The sequence below is a fragment of the Lynx canadensis genome, chromosome B3, assembly GCF_007474595.2.
Source record: "Lynx canadensis isolate LIC74 chromosome B3, mLynCan4.pri.v2, whole genome shotgun sequence".
Lineage (NCBI taxonomy): Eukaryota > Metazoa > Chordata > Mammalia > Carnivora > Felidae > Lynx > Lynx canadensis.
In genome coordinates, this window is record NC_044308.2 from 42,613,074 (window position 1) to 42,634,502 (window position 21,429).

Here is a 21,429-nt window from a genome sequence, read left to right on the forward strand (position 1 = left end):
TTTTTTTTTTTTTTGTGATTTGACGCAGAACACGAGCATAAAAGTTGCCATTGGCTTATGTTTTTCTGTCTTCGTGCTTTTGGGATGTCTCAATGTTGTATTCCTTTGGTGCTTTATTTTAAAATATTTTAACTCTATTAGCCTAGTCTTTATTTTAGTAGTATCACATCTTATACTTTTGTAGCTACTGACAAGTATGGGTATAGCTTTAAAACCCTAAAGGTAATTAATTACAAATACCAAAAGCTGAGGTGTTTTCTACTGCTTAGGTAAAGATCGCTGGTTCTCCATACTTCTTTAGTTTCTTGAAGCAGTAAATAATTGCTAAATATCCTTGAATGTATCACTTTGTGGTAGGTCATTGGAAGAAAGAACATAATCTCTGTGTGCAGAGTGTATACTCTAGTAGGAATGGAGAGATTTATTAAAACATAAATACACTTAGTTTTTATGTATTATGAGCCTATTAATTCCTTGAAGGGAAGTACTTTTACATAGATCATTAAAACGGGCTTTTGTGTGTACTTAATAATAATTGAGTTATAAGTGATAAAATACATTTAGTTAAGATAATTGGAAATTCTGTCTTTAGGACCTTTTGTTTGGTGAAAAGTTATAATTATACTTTTTTATCAGAAAATCTTGCTTGATAAAACTCATTTTTGTTTCAGAATTACGTGCTAAACTAGTGTAATTTCTCTAAGGAACTGGAGAAAACTTTTTTCCCTCTGTCATTTTCTATTTTTTTCCCTTTTTCACTGCAACCACCTACCTTGATCACTAATTCTGGAATCAAGGCAAAAAATTCCTAGCTTTTTTCCCTATTGGCTTTAAAATGCAAGACGTTTTATAAACATTTTCCAAATAAATATTTAGAATTATTTTTATATCACAGTCTTTGACTTCTTTCCATCTTTATTTTTTGGTTTTGTATCATTACTTATTTTAATCAATTGTCAGCCATTTGATTGCTCTGTTCCCCCATCACATATGCACTAATGCTCATAAACATATTTATATATAAAACTGTTTCTTTCCCACTGATTTTTTCCTTTATGTTTTTATTCCCCACAGTAGACTGTACTTCATCAGTATTTGTGAGTTCCTTTATAGCCTTTAAACAGATAAGCCAGATTGATAGCCTAGAAACGACAGACCTAGGATGAGGGTAAAGGATATCAAATGATGTTAGAGTAGGCAAATGAAAGAACAAATCCTGAAATTCCACGTCATTAATAACCCTCACTTTTAGAGCATGGGTGAATTTTAATTATTTTCTTTAATATTAATTGTATAATCATTTATTATAGCAAATTATTTTAGTATTCATACAGCAGTAGTAATTCACTGAGAATTATTTAGTAATTTAAGTGAATACAGGTGCCCATTTATTATGAAGTGTTACTTCTAACTACAAAACATTTTAAATTAAGTGGTCACATTATTAGCTGTCAGTCTTACTTTAAACATATAGGTTACGTAACTTGTATGCTGAAAGAAGTAAAAATTGGTATTTGTTGAATATGTTTGCTAACTTTTCTTATAAGTTAGAGTAATTTTCTACAGAACATCTGATTAACAGTTGTTTAATTTAAAAAAATTTTTAAAGAGGAAAACTGGAAAAAGTGTCGATTTCAGCATCCATCAACTATGCATATATTACAACCCATGGATATTCATGTTGAGTTGGCCAAGGCAATGGTAGAAAAAGACGTTAGAATGGCCAGGTAATGTATGAGTTTCCTTTATATTATAAAGTTAACAAGGTGAAATATATCTGTATCAGTTACTGGATTTCAGGAAAGCAAAACTAGATTTCTGGGGGACAGAAAAAAAGATTATCATATAGCACAAACATGCTTTTAAGAAAATATTTATATGGGGTGCCTGGGTGGCTCAGTTGGTTAAGTGGCCGACTTTGACTCAGGTCATTATCTCATGGTTCATGGGTTTGAACCCTGATTCGGGCTCTGTGCTGACAGATTGGACCCTGGAGCCTGCTTTGGATTCTGTGTCTTGCTCTCTCTCTGCCCCTTTCCCACTCACGGTCTTTCTCTCTCTCTCTCTCAAAAATAAATATTAAAAAAATATATATTTGTTTGCACCTCTCTTATTTTAGAAGTGTTTGGACCTTCACATTGTGTAAAAGTTGGTTATCTGTTGTTGAGTGGATCAAACCCATGGTTTAATATCAATAATATAAAGTTTTCAAAAATTAGTGACGTGGATGGAGCAGAGTATAAGTCAGTCAGAGAAAGACAAATACCGTATGATTTCATTCAGATGTGGAATTTAAGAAACAAAACAGATAAACATAGAGATAGGCAAACTAGAAAACTGATTCTTAACTAAAGAGAACAAACTGAGAGATGCCAGAAGGGAGATGGGCAGGAATATGGGTTACATTGGTGATGGGTATTATGTAGGGCACTTGTTGTGGTGAACACTGGGTGTTGTATGTAGGTGATAAATCACTAAATTCTATTCCTGAAACTAATACTACACTGTATGTTAACTAATGGAATTTAAATAAAAACTTGAAAGTAGGAGAAAAAATTAGAGGCTCTTAATGATTATGAAACCATGTAAAATCATGAGAATAATTCAAGGGAGTGAAAGTAGAAACTGAATTTTGAATTTAAGTAGATAATTATGAAATATTTATGCTGCCTTCTTAAAAACAGCCTTATGGAAATATTATTGATATTCAATAAGCTACATCTATTTAAAGTATACAATTTGACATATAGATATAGAGATATATAGATATAGATATATCTATGAAACCATCATCACGTCAAGATAATGAACACATTCATCATCTTCCAGAGTCCTTGTGTACTTTTATACTCTTGACCTTTAAACAATGTGAGGGTTAGGGGCACCAGCCCCCACCCCAACCCTACCCTCCCTCATTTGAAAATCCATGTATAACTTTTGACTCCTGCTAAATTTAACTACTAAAAGCCTCCCTTTAGCCAGAAGCCTTACCAATAATATGAACAGTTGATTAACACATATTTTGCATATGTATTATATACTGTACTCTGTTTTTACCAAAAAGTAAGCTGGAGAAAAGAAAATGTTATGAAGAAAATCATAAGGGAGAGAAAATACAGTTACGGTAATATACTGTAATTTTGAAAAAAAATCTGCATATAAGTGGACCACAGAGTTCAAACCCAAGTTGTTCAAGGGTCAGCTGTCTTACCTCCCTCCCATCCTTACCTGCTAACTCCTCTCCCTTCAATCCTCAGGTAACATTGATTTTCTTTCTAACACTATAGATTTGTTAGAATTTTCTGGAATTTTCTACAAATACAGTCATACAGTTACAGTTTTTTTGTGTGTGGCTGGTTTCATTCAGCATAATTAATTTGAGATTCGTTCATGTTGTGTGTATCATTAGTTCGTTGATACTTTTTATCAGGTGGAAGTTAAACCAACCATGCATTACTAGATAAACCTCATTTGGTAGTGATACATTATTCTTTTAAAATACTGTTGGATGTGTTTTGCTAAAATTTTGTTATGAAGTTATACATCTCTATTTATGAGGGATGGTTGTGCTTTTATTATTTTGGAATCAAAGTATCAGGGTATTGTTGGCCTTATGAAGTGAGTTTGTTGGAGGAAGTTGTATAGAATTATTTCTTCTTTGTTTCGTAGAATTCACTAGTGAAGCTATCGTTTTCACTAGTGAAGCCTGCGTTTTCTTGTGGGGGTGAGGGTTTTTAACTACAAATTCAGTTTATCTCATAGATGGAGTGATCTTGGGTAGTTTGTCTTTCAGGGAAGGAATTTGTCCATGTTAGTTTTTTTTTTTTTTTTTTTAATTTTTTTTCAACGTTTTTTATTTATTTTTGGGACAGAGAGAGACAGAGCATGAACGGGGGAGGGGCAGAGAGAGAGGGAGACACAGAATCGGAAACGGGCTCCAGGCTCCGAGCCATCAGCCCAGAGCCTGACGCGGGGCTCGAACTCACGGACCGCGAGATCGTGACCTGGCTGAAGTCGGACGCTTAACCGACTGCGCCACCCAGGCGCCCCGCCATCTGAGTTTTTGAGTGTATTGTCACAGGATTGTTCATAATATTTTTGTGTTGCCTTTTTAATACATGTAGAATTTGTAGTGATGCTATCTCTCTCCCTCCTGGTGTTAGTGGTTTGTACCTTTTCTCTTTTTTCCTGATTAGTTTATAAGTTTTGTTGATCATCTGAAAGAATCAGCTTTTGGCATCGATTATTTTCTCTATTGTCCTTCTGGTTTTTATTTTTGTTTTTGTTTGTTTCTTTTTTTTCCCACTGATTTCCATTCTTGTGCTTATTATTGCTTTTTTCCCTTCTGCTTCCTTTGGGTTTCATTTACTTTACTTTCCTCATTCTTTTTTTTTTTTAATTTTTTTTAATGTTTATGTATTTTTGAGAGAGGGAGACACAGCGTGTGAGCAGGGGAGGGGCAGAGAGAGAGGGAGACAGAATCTGAAGCAGGTTCCAGCCTCTGAGCTGTCAGCGCAGAGCCCGATGCGGGACTCGAATTCATGAACCGCGAGATCATAACCTGAGCTGAAGTCAATGCTTAACCAACTGAGCCACCCAAGTGCTCCTACTTCTCTCATTCTTTAAGGTGGAAATGGAAACATTGATTTAAAACCTTTCTTCTTTTCTAATATAGGCATTTAATATTACAAATTTCTCTTGAAATACTTTTACTGGACCGTTCACATTTTCAAACTCTTAAGTCACTAAGCTGGGGTATTACTAGGTCTTCCCTCATTTGTTTTTCATCTTTCATCTTTCTTTTGTTGACTGATTTCCAGTGCCTTTTAAACCATTGCTTCATTTACTTTGTCTAACTTTGTAGTTATTCTAGGTGAGAAGGTAATCTAGTCCCTCTATTTGAGATACTTTTAGTTTTATGTACTGTTTCACAAATGATAAAGAAACATCTTACATATTTATGATGCTTTCAGCTTACAGAGTACTTTTGCAGAAAGTTCAGTATTTTGAGATAGCAACAGCCAGCTGGCTTCTTTTGAACATTAGTGGCTTGTGCATTATATAGAAAATCATTCTTCATGTAGTGGTTAGGCATCTGTCCACTTGAGCTGTTCACAGCTTAGTTAGCAAGTCAAAGATAAACAGTAACCAAAAAGAACTTCCTGAGCCGCAAACAGCTGCCACAAAGCTATTGAGACAAATAAACCTAGGCCTTTATGCTGAGTAACGAAGCAGTGTGGAAGCAGGTGCTGAAAAGTAGGCAACTAATGAAAGCACAGCAGTGATTCACCAGTGAGTAAAACAGATGTCCTCAGGGTGCTTATATTTTAATCAGACATAAAATAAGCAAGTATATATATGATATGTCAGGGCTGACAAGTCCTAGAAAAGGAAGTAAAGCAAGGCAGGGCAATAGAGAGTGATGGAGTAGATACTCTTAGATTTATGTAATGCAAAATCTTTGATGCCAGGAAGTAGAGTATGTATAGTGGTTTTAAAAATTAGATAATTGTGTTTGAAAATATGTTCATAAAAATTAGTTACCGTAAAAACGTTTGGCTGCTTAAGACGGATATATTGAAATTATCTGAAAACCTGGTTTATACAGAATTTCTCATTCTCTGACAGTGTTGACTAAATGAGGCATTGATTAGATTAAAACATGTGCAAAGTCATTTTGACTCCACAGTGTAGTCTCTTCTCCAATCCGTTCTCCACTCTATAATAGAAGGAAGCTGGATCTTAAAACCTTACAGTTGAATTGTATTTTTAGACTGAAAGTATCCGGGGGACTTCCTTTGATGCATGTGAGAATTTCTGACCAGAAGATGAAAGATGTACTCTGTTTGATTAACAGTATACCCTTGCCACAGAAATCCTCTGAACAGTCTCCAGAGAGACAGGTAACTGGATATAATAAAAATGGTGAATCTTTACATTTGTGTATATGGTGAGTTTTTCCATCTTTCTTTGTGCTAATTAGTTTTTGAATATTTTTTAGGACCGGTTTCATTTATTTGATACACTCCTAAAGTTTAATGTTGTTGATTCTGTTCAAGAGTGCATATGGCATTGAATAGATAAAAGTTGAAGCCTCTTTTCACTGCGGTTTAGAGTGGTGATAAACAGTCCATTTCAGGAACAGAAATACATAAAGGAAAAAATGTTTTACAACTTCTGAAATGTGTCTAAGTAAAGTTAGATACAGATATCTTTAGGAGCACCTGGGTGGTTCAGTTGGTTAAGCATCTGACTCTTGATTTTGGCTCAGGTCATGGTCTGAGGGTTGTGAGATCCGGCCTTGTGTCAGGCTCTGTGCTGGGCATGGAGCCTACTTAAGATTGTCTTTCTCTGTCCCTCCCCTGCTCACACACGCTCTCTCAAAAATAAATAAATAAATCGATAGATAGATAAATCTTTGAAATGTTGCAAAATAGAATAATTTGTATATAATTTTATTACCCATTAAACTTAAAAATTCTAGATAACTTTATTTGCAATTGACATTTACAACATAAAATATATGTTAGATTTCCACTTTGAAATGAAATTTTAGCCAACTAATGTTGTTATCATTTTCTAGGAATCTGTAATATAGATGAACAGTTAATATTGTCATAGACAGCAAATAAATGACACACTATGATAGACTTATCTACTAGAGTAGTAAATAGTCTGCCCTTGTAAATACAGGTGGTAGTCTTAATAATTAGTAAACACTAGCTAGTTGATTGCATAATGTGCTTTGTTGGAAGATTTGTTGACTGCCTTAGTTGATTGCATAATGTGCTTTGTTGGAAGATATGTGTCTTATATGTGTATGTGTCTTTCCATCTCTCTCTCTACTCTATAATTTTTCAGTATTTCTCTCATTTATGTACATTTGATCCTGTTAAATCATTATGTTAAACTTTTTTGGGGTACCTGGGTGACTCAGTCAGTTAAGCATCTGACTTCGGCTCAGGTCATAATCTCACTGTTGAGTTTGAGCCCCACATTGGACTCACTGCTGTCAGCGCAGAGCCCGCTTCAGTTTCTCTCCCCCCCTCTCTGTTTGCCCCTCCCCTGCTTGTGCTTGCTCTCTGTCTCTCTCTCAAAAATAAACAAACATTGACAAAAACTTAAAAAAATGTTTTGTATTTGACAGGTATCCTCAATTCCTGTTATTTCAGATAGGACAAAAGACCTACTTAGTACCTCACTGTTGCTAGATGGAGTAGAATCAGGTAAGGAAAGTAAATGTTCTTTATTAAACCAAGCCTATACATTTGTATATAGAGATAAAATTTTCAGAAAATAAAGGAATTTAGAAAGTGTTACAACAGTCACTGGTTTTAGTTCTAGCTGTGCTACTAACCAACAGTGTCATTTTGAGTCACCTTTTTTTAAGCCCAAGTTTCTTCATATGAATGATAGGATTTTTGTGATAGTGCTTAAGATTCTATATAAGATATATTTTTTTTTTGGCCCCAATTTCTACCTGATCTTTTTTCCTAGCTCTAGTCTAACTGATCTTGTTTAACTTTGAAGTAGAGTATAAGCTTCATGAGGACAAGGATCATGTCTGCCCTCTTTACCTTGGTGCCCTTGGTGGCTGATACAGACTGATATATGATGGGTGATGCCCAGTAATTATTTATTGAATATTGAATGAGTGAACTAAAGTGAAAAACAGAGCTTTTGAAGAAAAAAATAGTAGGGTGGTTTGGTCTTTATGTATGATTATCATATATCAGGTTGAGTCACTTTGTGGGACTTAGAAATAAGATTGGACATATATTCTGATTCTGAATGTGAAGATTATATCTCGTAAATGAGTTTTACCTTTGAGAGATTTAAGTTTGAGTGTTTTATGCAGTTCTCTATGGACATTCTCTCAAGTCAAATGAATGTCTTCTTTAGAGTCTGATGATGAATATTTTGATGCTGAAGATGGAGAGACACAGACTGGTAAAAGTTTGAGAGGTTCAGAACTAAAAAAAGCTGCAGAAGCCCCAAATGAGGAACTCATTAATCTTTTACTGAAGTTTGAAATTAAAGAGGTATGTATATTTGTTTCATCCATTTATAAATATATTGCTATTATCACTATCCTTAAAGTATTTCATGCTAGATCTGAACATAAAATATATTAAAATTTTGGTACTCTGTCTTCCCTGCTTCCCAACACACACACACAGACACACACACGCACGTGCATGGTTCCAGGAAAATGAAATGTTATTTTGTAAATAGTGATATGAGAATGATCTATACCATATTTAATCTAGTCTGGAAAAGCTCAAAGATTCCTAAGTGGGATTTTCTTTTCCATAGAAAATTTCTATGACATGTTTACATTAATTTTTTTTACTTTTAAGCTAAATAATATTGCTCATTGTGATGTTTATAATTTGAAAAAGTGTAAACAACCTAGATTTTTAGCATGTCTTTACAGCCACTAAAAGTCATGTAATAAAACATTGACATGGAAAGATGTTCACAAAACATCATTATTTTGGAACAAAAATAGATTAAAATACTGAGGACATTATGATTCTATTTAGAAATTATACATACACATACATTTTTTTCTTTGATCATACTTGATAGTGTTCATCTGTGTGGAGGAATTATAATTTCTTATTTTTGCCTGTTTGCTTTTCCCTATATTCTAAATATACTTAATAGTAAATATGCATTCCTTTAATAATAAAACACAGAGGTATAAAAAGATGTTTCTTATTGACTGCTTTTTATCCCAATGTGAGGTGATGTCCTAAAATATAAAGTCAGAAATACCAGATTTTAATTGTGTATATAAATCCCTCTAAGTATTACTGGTATTTGTTTAAAAGAAATATATGTCATTTATCTTTAGCCTTCTTTTCATATACCCATTTAGCCTTTTTTTCATATACCCATCTAAAATACCAAAAATCCCTGACTCTCACTTGAGAATACATTCAAATGATTGGTCTTCTCTTCTATTGCTACTGCACTGTCCAAGTCACCATATTCCCTGGACTAGTGCAGTAGCCTCATAATTCTTTCTCTGCTTCTGTAAGGTACTCTGTTCTCCACACGATAACCAGAGTGATCCTTTTATTTTTTAATTTTTATTCATTTTTATTTTAGAGAGAGAGTGCAGGCAGGGAAGAGGGGCAGAAGGAGAGAGAGTGAGAGAGCGAGAGAGAGAGAGAGAGAGAGAGAGCAAATCTCAAGCAGTCTCCAAGTGCGGAGGCAGATGCGGAGCTTGTTTCCATGTCCCTGAGATCATGACCTTAGCCGAAATCAAGAGTCAGAAGCTCAACCCACTGAGCCATGCAGAGTGCCCCCAGAGTGATCCTTTTAAAGTGAAAGATCAGGGATGCCTGGGTGGCTCAGTCAGTTAAGCAACCAACTTTGGCTCACGACTCATGGGTTTGAGCCCGCCTTGGGGCTCTATCTCCCTCTCTCTCTGCCCCTCCCCTGCTCATTCTCTCTTTCTCAAAAATAAATAAACATTAAAAAAAGTGAAAGATGATGTCATGTCTTTGCTCACAGCTGTCCCCTGGCTTCTCTATTGATTAAAGGGCTAAGTCATTCCCATGGCCTACAACACCTTGCTATATAGCATATAGGTCACCCCATGTGACTTTAGATTCATTTTCAGTTCTCTTCTGCCTTGCTTACTCTGCTCCAGCCATATTTCATTCATCCCTTCAATAAATATTCATCAAGTGCCATCATGAAGTGCATTGTTTAACATACTGCAGTTACAGCAGTGAACGCAAAGTTCTTGCCTTATGGAACTTACACTTGGCTTTTGTTCTTCCTTATGTATACCAGAGCACATTCTTTGTGCTTGCTGGGGTTTCTTTCTGCCTGGAACACTGTTTTTCTGTATGACTTGATTCTTTTTTTTTTTTTTTTTTAATGTTTTTATTTATTTTTGAGACAGAGCATGAGTAGGGGAGGGGCAGAGAATGGGGGAGACACAGAATCTGAAGCAGGCCTCAGGCTCCAAGCTGTAAGCACAGAGTCCGACATGGGGCTTGAACCCACGGAGTGTGAGAGCATGACCTGAGCTGAAGTCGGATGCTCAACCAACTGAGCCACCCAGGCGCCCCAGTATGACTTGATTCTTTATTTCCATTAGCTATTTGCTCAAGTGCTATCTTATTGGGAAGGTCTGATCACCCAATACGAGATAGCAGCCCTGACTTTTCCCCACTCTTCCTAGGATATAAGCTCCATCAGGACAAGAACCTTGTGTGTTTGGTCACTTCGATGTCCTTAGTTGCTGGGATGGTCTCATACATGGTAGATGATGCGCAATAAGTATTTTGTTGAATATTGAATGAATGAACTGAAATTATCAACAATCAGCATCATCTAAGAAAAAATAGTGCTGTTAGAAATATTTTTCTCAATTTGATATTTTTGTCATTCTGAAGTTTTAAATGTTGCTGTACTGAAATATATTAATTTTTTTCTTTATATCTTAGTATTAGTGTATGTTTAGAAAATTCTCTTCTATTAACAAAAATATTTACCCACAATTTAATATATTATTTTATGTTTTTATTGCTTTCATTAAATCATTGATTTATTTGAAATTTACTTTTGTGTAACAACTCTGCACTGAGTATCTTACTATTGTCTCTTATTGTTTCTACTCTTTAGTTGACACCCCTGTTTTTTCTTAAATGTGTAATGATACCACTGTCAATAATATTAATTTTTGCTTTTATTCATCATTTATGTTGTTCTGTTATTATTGCTGTCTAACAGGTTATCCTAAAACATAGTACTTCAAAACAACTGTTTAATTTTTCTCAGAGTATTATGGGTTAGGAATTGTGGAAGGGCCCAGATTGGTAATTTTTGTGTATAGTTTTTCATGTGCTGCAGTCATATTTGTTGGAGCTACAGTGACCTGAAGTCTCAGAGGGTCTCAGTAGTGCCTCACTCATGAGGCTGGCTCTTGCCACTGGCTGGTGGCTGGGAGCTCAGGTGGGACTGTTGACTGAAATACCAACTCATAGCCTCCTGAGCATGGCAGTTTCAGGGCAGTTGAACTTTTTACATGTCAATTAGCTTCCCCTCAGTGTGCATTCCCAGGTGAAACATTTATGGGCATTTTTTTTTTTTTTTTTTTTTTTTTTTTTTTTTTTTTTATCATTGGCAGTCATTAAAGTGTGGCTTCTGTAGTCTGTTGATTGAAATTCAAAGATAGTGGACAAAGCTCTCCATCTTGGGATGGAGTACCAAAGTACTGTTATGTTTTAAAAATTGTCACATATGTGTTTTGGTTTTGCTTGGCTAAATATACTGGTTGTTATATCCAGAATAAATTTAAACAGTACTGTAGTAGTAAATAGCTAGACTGTCCTACTTTTTACTTTAATGGAAATGCCTTTTTTTTTTAAATCAACAAACATGATTTTTGTTTTGAGATAGAGGTTTAAGAAAATCATATTAAGTAAGAATGCATATATTCCTGTTTAAAAAAAAGGAAATTTAAAAAGTAAATCAATAATTGATGTAAAATTTTATCATGATTTTTATATAGATATAGCTTTATTCTGAATAATAGAATTTAAGGTATAATTTCCAATCATAGTAAACAATTTTATGGTATTAGAGAAGTATGAGCTATTGTTCTCATGATAAAATGTATGAAGAAAAATTTTGTTTTTTAAACATGATTCAGAATATTTATCATGCTTTTAATGGGTGTCCTGATTCTTTTAGGTTGTTTTGGAATTTACTAAACAACAGAAAGAAGAAGATACAATTCTAGTATTTAATGTTACTCATTTGGGAACAGAGGCTACATTGAGAACTTTTGATGTAACTGTGGTATCTTATTTAAAGAAAATCAGCTTGGATTACCATGAAATTCAAGGTAACAGCCACACAAATAGAAATAATGGTTAATAGTAAATATAGTCTCACTTTGAGTATTTGAGACACTTTTGTGCATATAATAATATTTTTAAATAAATAATAGCTAGCACTGTTCTAAGGATTTTACAAATAATAACTCATTTAATCCTCATAACAATGTTATCTCCAATTTACGTAAAAGGAAACTAAGCTGTAAATCGGTTATATAATTTAACCAAGGTCACACTGCTGGTTAGTCGCTGAACCATGTTTAAACCCTGGAAGTCTGGCCCTAGGGTCTGTATTCTTAACTACTGTGATCTACTACTGCCTCAGAGTCCACATAAATCTCCATTGTATAGAGAATATTCTTCCCATTTTACAAAGAAAGTTTAAATAAAGGGATTAAGTGGCTTATTCAAGACCATGCATCTTATGAATGGCAAAACCTAGAATTTATCTCTGATCTTATAACTTTAAGTTCTTGTTCTTTGTATTGAATAGTGTTTACATATCAGAAGCTCAGTAGGTTATAAGAATTAGAATGGGGCATAAAATTCATTCTGTTAGAAGCTCTTATCGTTTGTTTACTTCAGTGTACAGTTTATGTGCTCATTAATATTTGAGGAATGATTGGGTGAATCTACAATTTATATTTGACTAGTATTTTAGCCAAATATAAAGTCCTATTTTTGTTATTTTTTAGTAGTTGAAATTAAAACACATCTCAGTTTAGAGGAAAAATGTTTTATATGTTAGTAATGTTCTGTAAACATGGTGTTAAGATGGAATTTACTTTCTTGAGGGGAGAATGTAAAAAATTTGCTAGGCTATTTTTTCATTTAGGGAAGGTTATGACCTTTAAGGTGAAGGGAAAATTCTAAGATTATTCAGAAGGAGCAGGACTTACAGAACTGAAAATAATAAAAGACGGATAAAATGGTGCATAAGTCACTTCTTCCACAGCTTTTTGACACACTTCCTTGGTATATCTACCTCAGGATATAAAGGACATCTGGTTGTGTATCTGTAGTTTTTTAATTAAAAGAAATTTGGCAATTCCCCTCCCTTACAACGTACTTTAATTTTCTATGTAAAATAAGCCTTCTCTCTTACCATAAACAGAGAAAAATTATTTGTTTCTTTAATATGAATGAAATATTTGCTCTTTGAATTTTATAGCTCAATAGGATATTACATATTTTTATAGTTCATTCTTACAATATAGTTGAGAAAGCTAAAGTTAAATAGCTTTTGGTAAGAGTTGAGATGAACTAGAATTCATTTCTTAATTTGTAAGCATTCTACTGCCGTACAAATGCACATATGTCCTTAAAAATATCTAGAGAAATATTGATTATTTTTGAATATAGATGTAAAATCAAATAAAAATAAATATGCATGTTTTTAAGTAAGTTGGATGCTAAAGGTAAGATAAGTATTTGGATTGGTCTATGTATACACCAGTGATATTAATATTAAATAATCATGAAAATATGTGCAGGTAGGCTTTTAAAGCTTATGTAATATATTTTTTTAAGAAAATGATCTAGAAAATTCCAATCTTAGGGGTGCCTGGCTGGCTCACTTGGTTAAGTGTCTGACTTTTGGGCTTAGGTCATGATTTAACGGTTTGTGAGATTGAGCTCCAAGTTGGGCTCTGTGCTGACAGCACGGTACCTATTAGGGATTCTCTCTCTCTCTCTTTCTGCGCCTCCCCCACTTGCGCTCATGTGGGGGAGTGCACTAAATAAATGAATAAATAAATAAGTAAGTAAGTAAGTAAATAAATAAATAAATAAAATTCCAGTCTTAAAAAGAACAGTTTATTTGAAACACTTTTCTTCTTTTTCTTTAATCTAGGATCCAAAAAGAAGCCCCTTCACTTGATTAGCTCTTCTGATAAACCTGGATTAGATCTCTTGAAAGTAGAATATATTAAGGTAAGGGCCATAGAATGTTTACATATTAATTGTATACTCTAAATTGTCCTGTGGAAGGAAAAAGATGACAGCAGATTACTAAGTTCTCTAGATGTGTGTCATAGATTTTAATCATAAGAATATCCATTTTTTCTCTTTTCATTTATACACTTTCTCTTTTACTTAAGTAGAAGAATAGGACCAGTAAAAAGACACCAGACTCGGGGTGCCTGGGTGGCTCAGTCAGTTAAGCATCCGACTTCAGCTCAGGTCATGATCTCACAGTTTGTGGGTTTGAGCCCTGCCTTGGGCTCTGTGCTGACAGCTCGGAGCCTGGAGCCTGCTTCTGATTCTGTGTCTCCCTCTCTCTCTGCCCCTTCCCCTGCCCATGCTCTGTCTCTCTCTCTCTGCAAAAATTAATAAACTTAAAAAAAAATTTTTTTTAAAAGAAAAAGACACCAAACTCCCTATCCCCAAAGACGGAAGCTTGGGATGAAGTAGCATGAACTTGTACCTCTTGGGGCATATTTACCTATTGTAAATGTAGGTGACATTTGGCTGAGTATCCTGTATCACAAGGGATAGAATCAAATTTGATTGGTTCAGAAGAAAACTACCAGGATTGGGAAGGAATTCAAAAAGATATCGTATGAGAAATGCTGAAGGAAGTAAGAGTATTTAGCTTTATTCAAGATTAGTTGATTTGTTTAATCATTTAACAAGCATTTATTGAATGCCTTTGTCAGGTTCTGTTAGGCACTTGGGATACAGAGATGAAAAACATGCCCTGTTTTCAAGGAACTTATGGACTAGTAGGCAGACAGACGAGTTAGATAACAATTAAAATATAATGTGATTGATTCTCTCATAAAGAACATAAGACTTTGTGGCATCAGGGAGGCAGAGAAGCTAGCCTAGGCAGAAGTCTTCTCACAAGATGTAAAAATGAATTTCCTATGGATGTGCCCAAGAGACAGAACTTGAACCAATAGATAATTGTGTTGGGAGGTAGAATTTTGACTCCGTACCAAGGCCTAATTAAATCACAAGTTCTCTGAAGATTAAATTTGTAAGAAAATGAGGTTTCTTTCAGTGGAGATAACCTAAAATAGTCTTCCAAAGATATAAAGGGATATATTAAGTGATGGATGGACTAGATGACCTTTAAACCTTACAACTTTCAGAGTTTGTAATTCTGGTCTCTAGTTGTAGTTTCCTAGAAGTACATGTTGCCATATTTTTCATATTTGAAGAGGAGAACAAAATTGCATGATTATAATAAATAACTTGGATGTCACTTTAAAACAATGACAGTAAAATTAAATATATACAAAATTATAGTTCTGAATAAATGTAAAAAATAAACTAGAGATCATAAATAAGTTATTTATTTGGTCTTAAATCTTTTTTCAGAACTTCTAATTCTTTTTTTTAGGCTGATAAGAATGGACCTAGTTTTCAAACTACTTTTGAAAAAACTGAACAAACACTTAAGGTAAGAAATTTTATTAAAAGGGTATATCTTATTTGAAAACAACTTATTGTGGAAGGCTTCAGTATCCTTTGAGGAATAATGACTGGGTGGGTAATTTGATGAAATAATCAAGAGTCGGTAAAAGTTATAAATCTCCTAGGTACCTACCATGTTCTATGTTTGTCATTGATTATAATAGAGCTGGTGTTTTGACTTCCTGTAGCACGTCCTAATTATTTCTAAAAACAGGGAATGCGATAGACTACGGAACTTTGATTTATAAAGAACCAACAAGGTTTTCAACAAATTAAACTAGATACTGTTGTTTAATGCAGACCTGAGAAAGTATGGGAAATACAAGAAGATGCTGAGTACATCTGAAGCCATACTAAGGTAGTCACATGGAGGAAGAGGAGACAATGTAGTTGTGGATTATTTAAAAAAAATTTTTTTTTAATGTTTATTTATTTTTGAGATAGAGACACAGCATGAGCAGGGAAGGGGCAGAGAGAGAGGGAGACACAGAATGTGAAGCAGGCTCCAGGCTCAGAGCTGTCAGCACAGAGCCCGATGCGGGGCTTGAACTCACGAACTGTGAGATCATGACCTGAGCTGAAATCGGACGCTCAATCGACTGAGCCACCCAGGCGCCCCAATTGTGGATTATCTTAAAAAGAAAATCAGAGATAGGAATTTGAAGTTACACTTTTGAGAGATGGGAGAATTTGTGGAATATTGTGAACCTTCCTTTTTAAAAATTATTTATTTATTTATTTATTTATTTTTAATTTAAATTCAAGTTAACGTACAGTGTTGTCATGGCTTTAGGACTAGAACCCTAGTAATTCATCTCTTGCATATGACACCCAGTCCTCATCCCAACAAGTGCCCTTCTTGATGCCCATCACCCATTTAACCTATCCCCTACCTGCTTCCCCTCAACAATCCTCAGTTCATTCTCTGTATTTAAGAGTCTCTATGGTTTACCTCCCTCTGTGTTTTTATCTTACTTTTCCTACCCTTCCCCTTTGTTCATCTGTTGTCTTTATCAAATAACACATGAGTAAAATCATATATCTTTCTCTGACTTATTTTGCTTAGTATAATACCCTCTGTTTATATCCATGTAGTTGCACATGGCAAGATTACATTCTTTTTTCATCACTGAGTAGTATTCCATTGTGTATGTATACCACATCGTCTTTATCCATTCATCAGTTGATGGACATTGGGTTCTTTCCATAATTTGACAGTTGTTGATAGTGCTGCCGTAAACACTGGGGTGCATGTGCCCCTTCGAATCAGCATTTTTGTACCCTCTTGAACCTTCCTTTTTATAATTTTTATATCCACTTAGTGCTTTGAGGCAATAAAAGGAAATTCTTTTATATAAGCAAAGATTTTAAAGAATTTTTAATTTGCTGTTAGAAAACCACATTATTACTGAAGCAATTGTTGTTGGTATCTTAGCTTTCTGGAGTCATTGTGTTAAAAAATGTAACACTTTTTTTCCTAAAAGTTTTATGTACATTCATATATACACACACATACACATTTATACACATACACATATACACACACACATTTATACACATTCATATATATATATATACTTAAATGATAGGACCATTATTGTGGTTTTGGAAGATAATTTAGTAACTGAGAACTTACTTAATAATTGTACTTTTAAATCTCTGAATTTCACATTTGAAATCATTTCTCGACTTAGTATTAACACATGGTGATTTTGGAGTTTCATGATCTAACTTTCAAGTTTTATATAATCAAAATAAAAAGTCCATTGAAGATCCAAAAGTCCTATACGTGATGAATATTGAGATGGCCATGACAAGCAGATAATAGGTTTCTTGTTAATTATATTTGGGAAACAGAATAATTACGTTACTCATAGGAATTCACAATGTGTGTGAGTGTAATTTACTGTCCATATATTTCCTCTTTAAGGAGTCTGAGTCGTGAATCTTTATCTCCTCTCTGTTCCTTCTAAGCTATGGAGGCAGTGATGTAAATCTAGCTAGAAGCCTTTCAGTTCCATCATGGAAATTATGGTTATAATTGGCCTGGAAAACTGACTTTCTTTTTGAAAAATTTCTAGGTGGCTTTTTCATCTTTAAATCTGTTGCTGCAAACACAAGCTCTTCTGTCTTCTATTAATTACCTGACAACCATTATCCCATCAGATGACCAAAGAAGTGATACCAAAGAAGTACAAATTTCAGCTGAAAAGCAACAAAAAAATTCAGGTGTGCAGAAAGGTATGGAAAACACTTATTGTTAACAAGCATATTAGAATTCTAGAGGTAAATGGGAATCGTAGAGATCACTTCTGTGCTTTTCTTCAAACAAAATTATATGTGAGTAACTGCTGTGTAAGGCAAATGTAACTAATACTGGTGCTTTAAAAAAATACCTGTTTTTCTTCTTATTTTGGTGGTAGTGGTGAATGCTGTAGGTAGATAATAGGGAAGAAGACCTGTATTTACACTGAACTTTTCCTCCCTTCTCAGTGGCTCCTGAATGAGCTCCACAAAGGGTTAGTCTTCCCTTCCCATTTTACAAATAAGGTAGTAAGACCCAGAGACTTGGGGGTAACAGTACAGGGATAGCATGTAGTTGGTTAAGAGCCCAGATTTTAAATCAGAAACAACTCAGTTTAAAATCCTGCCTCTGCTACTTAAATTATATGACCATAGGCACATTATTTAATTTCTCTGAGTTTCAGTGTCCTTATTTATTTTATGTTTTTTTTCTTGCTTGTGCATTATGAAAGTAACATCTCAGTATGAGAAATACAAACTGTACAGAAGATGTAAAGCAAAAAGAGTATTCGAAATCTTTAAGAGCTTGAGAATTTTATAATTTTTTAAAACAGAAATATGGTTCACTTAATACAATCAAGAAACCTTAATAGAGTTTGAATTACTCGAATCCCATGTGATAGAATGCTTTGTTTTATTTTTAGTGATTGTATCCTCTAAAGACAGGGACTTTATTGACTTCAGACTATTTGCCAAGTTGAATGCTTTCTGTGTCATTGTTTGTGATGAGAAGAACAATATTGCTGAAATCAAGATTCAAGGTAAAAGTTCACATACTATTAAGAATTTTTTAAAAGAGAAGCTTTTTTTAATGGTAAAGAGTATACAAATGGAGGGCTCTGAGCTGTGAAAACTGGATAATTTTTTCATGACATAATTGAATTGTATATTTTCTTAGCTCTTTGGGATGTAGATCTTGGTTAGAATCTGACCATCAAATTGAACAATACTGGTGTTTTGAATCTCTCGGAGTTGTCTCAGAGGTGAAAAGGGATCCTAATGTCCATGTAGAGATGCTATCAGTGGGCTGGGATGTGGGTCCGATTTTCAGGTCAAGGTCTATGAATATGCTTTATCTTGGTACAAATGCAAAAGAACCTTATGATGAAGAGAAAGCCTATCTATGAGCCCATTATGTTCTTTTAGGCAAAAGCTGCTGAAACTGATAGGACTCTGTTTTTACCAGCTCACTATGATCTGATAACGGTAAAGAATGTTTAATGAAATTCTTGAATAACTTAAAAATTAAAAAAATTAGTTTTTTTCTTTGGCCTTTCCAAGCTGACAATTACCTTTAGTCTACATTTGATTCATGAAACTTATAGCTTCCATATGAATGACTGGATATAAGATCTAAAAGATTTCCTAAAATCCCAAGATAATCTGTTTGCTCTAGGTGTAGTTTTTTTCAGAAGGTTGAAACTTCAGATAATTGATTTATAATGAATGTATTGGTTTCATTGTTTATAACACTGAAAATGTATAACATTGCAACTAACTAATTTATCAGTTGGGAGTTCAAGCATAGTTAATTAAAAAAAAAAATCACCCCAGGGGCACCTGGGTGTCTCAGTCGGTTAAGCGACCAACTTCGGCTCAGGTCATGATCTCACAGTTCGTGAGTTTGAGCCCCGCGTCAGGCTCTGTGCTGACAGCTCAGAGCCTGGAGCCTGCTTCAGATTCTGTGTCTCCCCCACCTCTCTGCCCCTCCCATGCTTATGCTCTGTCTCTCAATAATAAATAAATGTTAAGTTTTTTTAAAAATCACCCCAAAATGAAATTATGCAATAAAAAGAAATATCTTGAGGTCTTCTTATGGTAGGTCTTTAGAAATTATAATAATATAATTTTTTTTTCCAGGCCTTGATTCTTCTCTTTGTCTTCAGTCAAGAAAACAGTCATTGTTTGCCAGACTGGAAAATATTATTGTCACAGATGTTGATCCTAAGACAGTTCATAAAAAAGTAGGTGTAGTAAATAGATAGCTAATATGTTTTGATAATTGAGTATGAGATTTTATTTTTAAATATATTTTAAGAAATATTAATGAAATATATTTTGATACACAAATGTTTGTTTCTCTAATGATTATAAATATAAGCCCATTTATTTATTTATTTATTTATTTATTTATAGTCTCAACTGAGTTAACATACAGTGTAGTCTTGGGTTTAGGAGTAGAATCCAGTCATTCGTCACTTACATATAATACCCAGTGCTCATCCCAACAAATACCCTCCAAATATAAGCCCTTTTTTAAATGAGACTTTGTCATTACCCTCTTGAACAGAATACAATACATTCTAATCTCTGCTTTTCAGGCTGTGTCAATAATGGGAAATGAAGTTTTTCATTTTAACTTGGATTTGTATCCTGATGCCACTGAGGGAGATTCCTATACTGACATGTCCAAAGTGGATGGTGTGGTATCGCTGAATGTTGGCTGTATTCAGATTGTTTATCTTCATAAATTCCTCATGTCATTTCTGGTAAAAGTCACTATTTATATGTTGATTTTCATCTTAGAAATACTTAAGTCTGATAGCTATGATTTCAGATCTTATAAATTTTGGATTTTAGGATGTACATTGTTTTGATTATAGATGGTATTTATATATTAAGATAGAGGTTAAAACCTCTCTTTAATAGTTGAAATCTGAGTCATTTAATTTGTCTAGAACTGGAATTATTTTTGCTAGAACATAACTTTTACTTGAAACCAAATTTTCAAGTAAAAAAATACTAAAAATATCCCCCCCCGCCCCCGCCCCACTCTGTTCTTCAGCCATACAACATTAGCCCTTATCAGGTGGCTCATAAATATGGATGGATGATCAGTGATTTTTTCCTAATTCTAGATAAATGAGACTCAATTGAAAGTTATGTATAGGAAATAAATAGCACAGAAATAAGAAGATGGTGTTATTAATGATGTGCTTGTCCTCTGTTTTTCTCCTTTTACACTTGGTGTCCACAGAACTTCCTCAACAATTTCCAGACAGCCAAAGAGGCTCTGAGTGCCGCCACTGTTCAGGCTGCAGAAAAGGCTGCCAGAAGTGTGAAAGATCTTGCCCAGAGGAGTTTTCGTGTTTCTCTCAATATTGATCTGAAAGCACCAGTTATAGTCATCCCACAGTCTTCTGTTTCCACTAATGCAGTGGTGGTAGATCTTGGGCTCATCAGAGTTCAAAACCAGTTTAGTCTGGTGTCTGGGGAAGACTATTTAAACCCTCCAGTAATTGATAGAATGGATGTGCAGCTAACAGAGCTTAAGCTTTCTAGGTATATTCTCTTTGAATAATTATGGATTGAAGTGTTATTTAATGTTTTCCATGAATTTTGTGGCCATTGAAATTCGTACCCAGCATGCTTCGGTTGCACAGAATACTTTACTTTTATTTACTTTTTAAAAAGGTTTTTAATATTTATTTATTTTTGAGAGAGTGAGAGAGAGACAGAGTGCAAGTGGGTGAGGGGCAGAGAGAAGGGGAGACACAGAATCCGAAGCAGGCTCCAGGTTCCGAGTGTCAGCAAAGAGCCCGACGTGGGGCTTGAACCCACAAACCGAGAGATCATGACCTGAGCTGAAGTTGGAAGCTCAGTTGACTGAGCCACCCAGGCGCCCCCAGAATACTTTAATTTTTAATCAACTTTTTATTTTGAAAAATTCCACAGTTACAGAAAAATTCCAAAAATATTACCATGATGATACCAATATTATCCTTTACCTGGGTTTACCAGTTGTTTACATTTGCTTTAACTATGTATGTCTGCATATTATTATTTAAAACATGTTTAAAAAATTTGTTTAATGTTTATTTTTGAGAGAGTGGGAGAGAGA

General features: G+C 34.3%; 1 protein-coding gene across 4 annotated transcripts in view; it reads left to right on the plus strand.

Moving 5' to 3' along the window:
- Positions 1-21,429, plus strand: part of VPS13C (vacuolar protein sorting 13 homolog C) — a 196,098-nt gene that overhangs the window by 71,765 nt on the left and 102,904 nt on the right. For all 4 annotated transcript variants that reach the window (XM_030318038.1, XM_030318035.1, XM_030318039.1 and 1 more), the window contains 12 exons: positions 1,610-1,727; positions 5,774-5,903; positions 7,148-7,226; positions 7,903-8,042; positions 11,719-11,872; positions 13,717-13,796; positions 15,211-15,270; positions 17,366-17,525; positions 18,233-18,349; positions 19,449-19,552; positions 19,910-20,077; positions 20,566-20,870. In XM_030318038.1, coding sequence (XP_030173898.1) covers positions 1,610-1,727; positions 5,774-5,903; positions 7,148-7,226; positions 7,903-8,042; positions 11,719-11,872; positions 13,717-13,796; positions 15,211-15,270; positions 17,366-17,525; positions 18,233-18,349; positions 19,449-19,552; positions 19,910-20,077; positions 20,566-20,870 — 1,615 coding nt within the window. The remainder of the gene's footprint in view (positions 1-1,609; positions 1,728-5,773; positions 5,904-7,147; positions 7,227-7,902; positions 8,043-11,718; positions 11,873-13,716; positions 13,797-15,210; positions 15,271-17,365; positions 17,526-18,232; positions 18,350-19,448; positions 19,553-19,909; positions 20,078-20,565; positions 20,871-21,429) is intronic.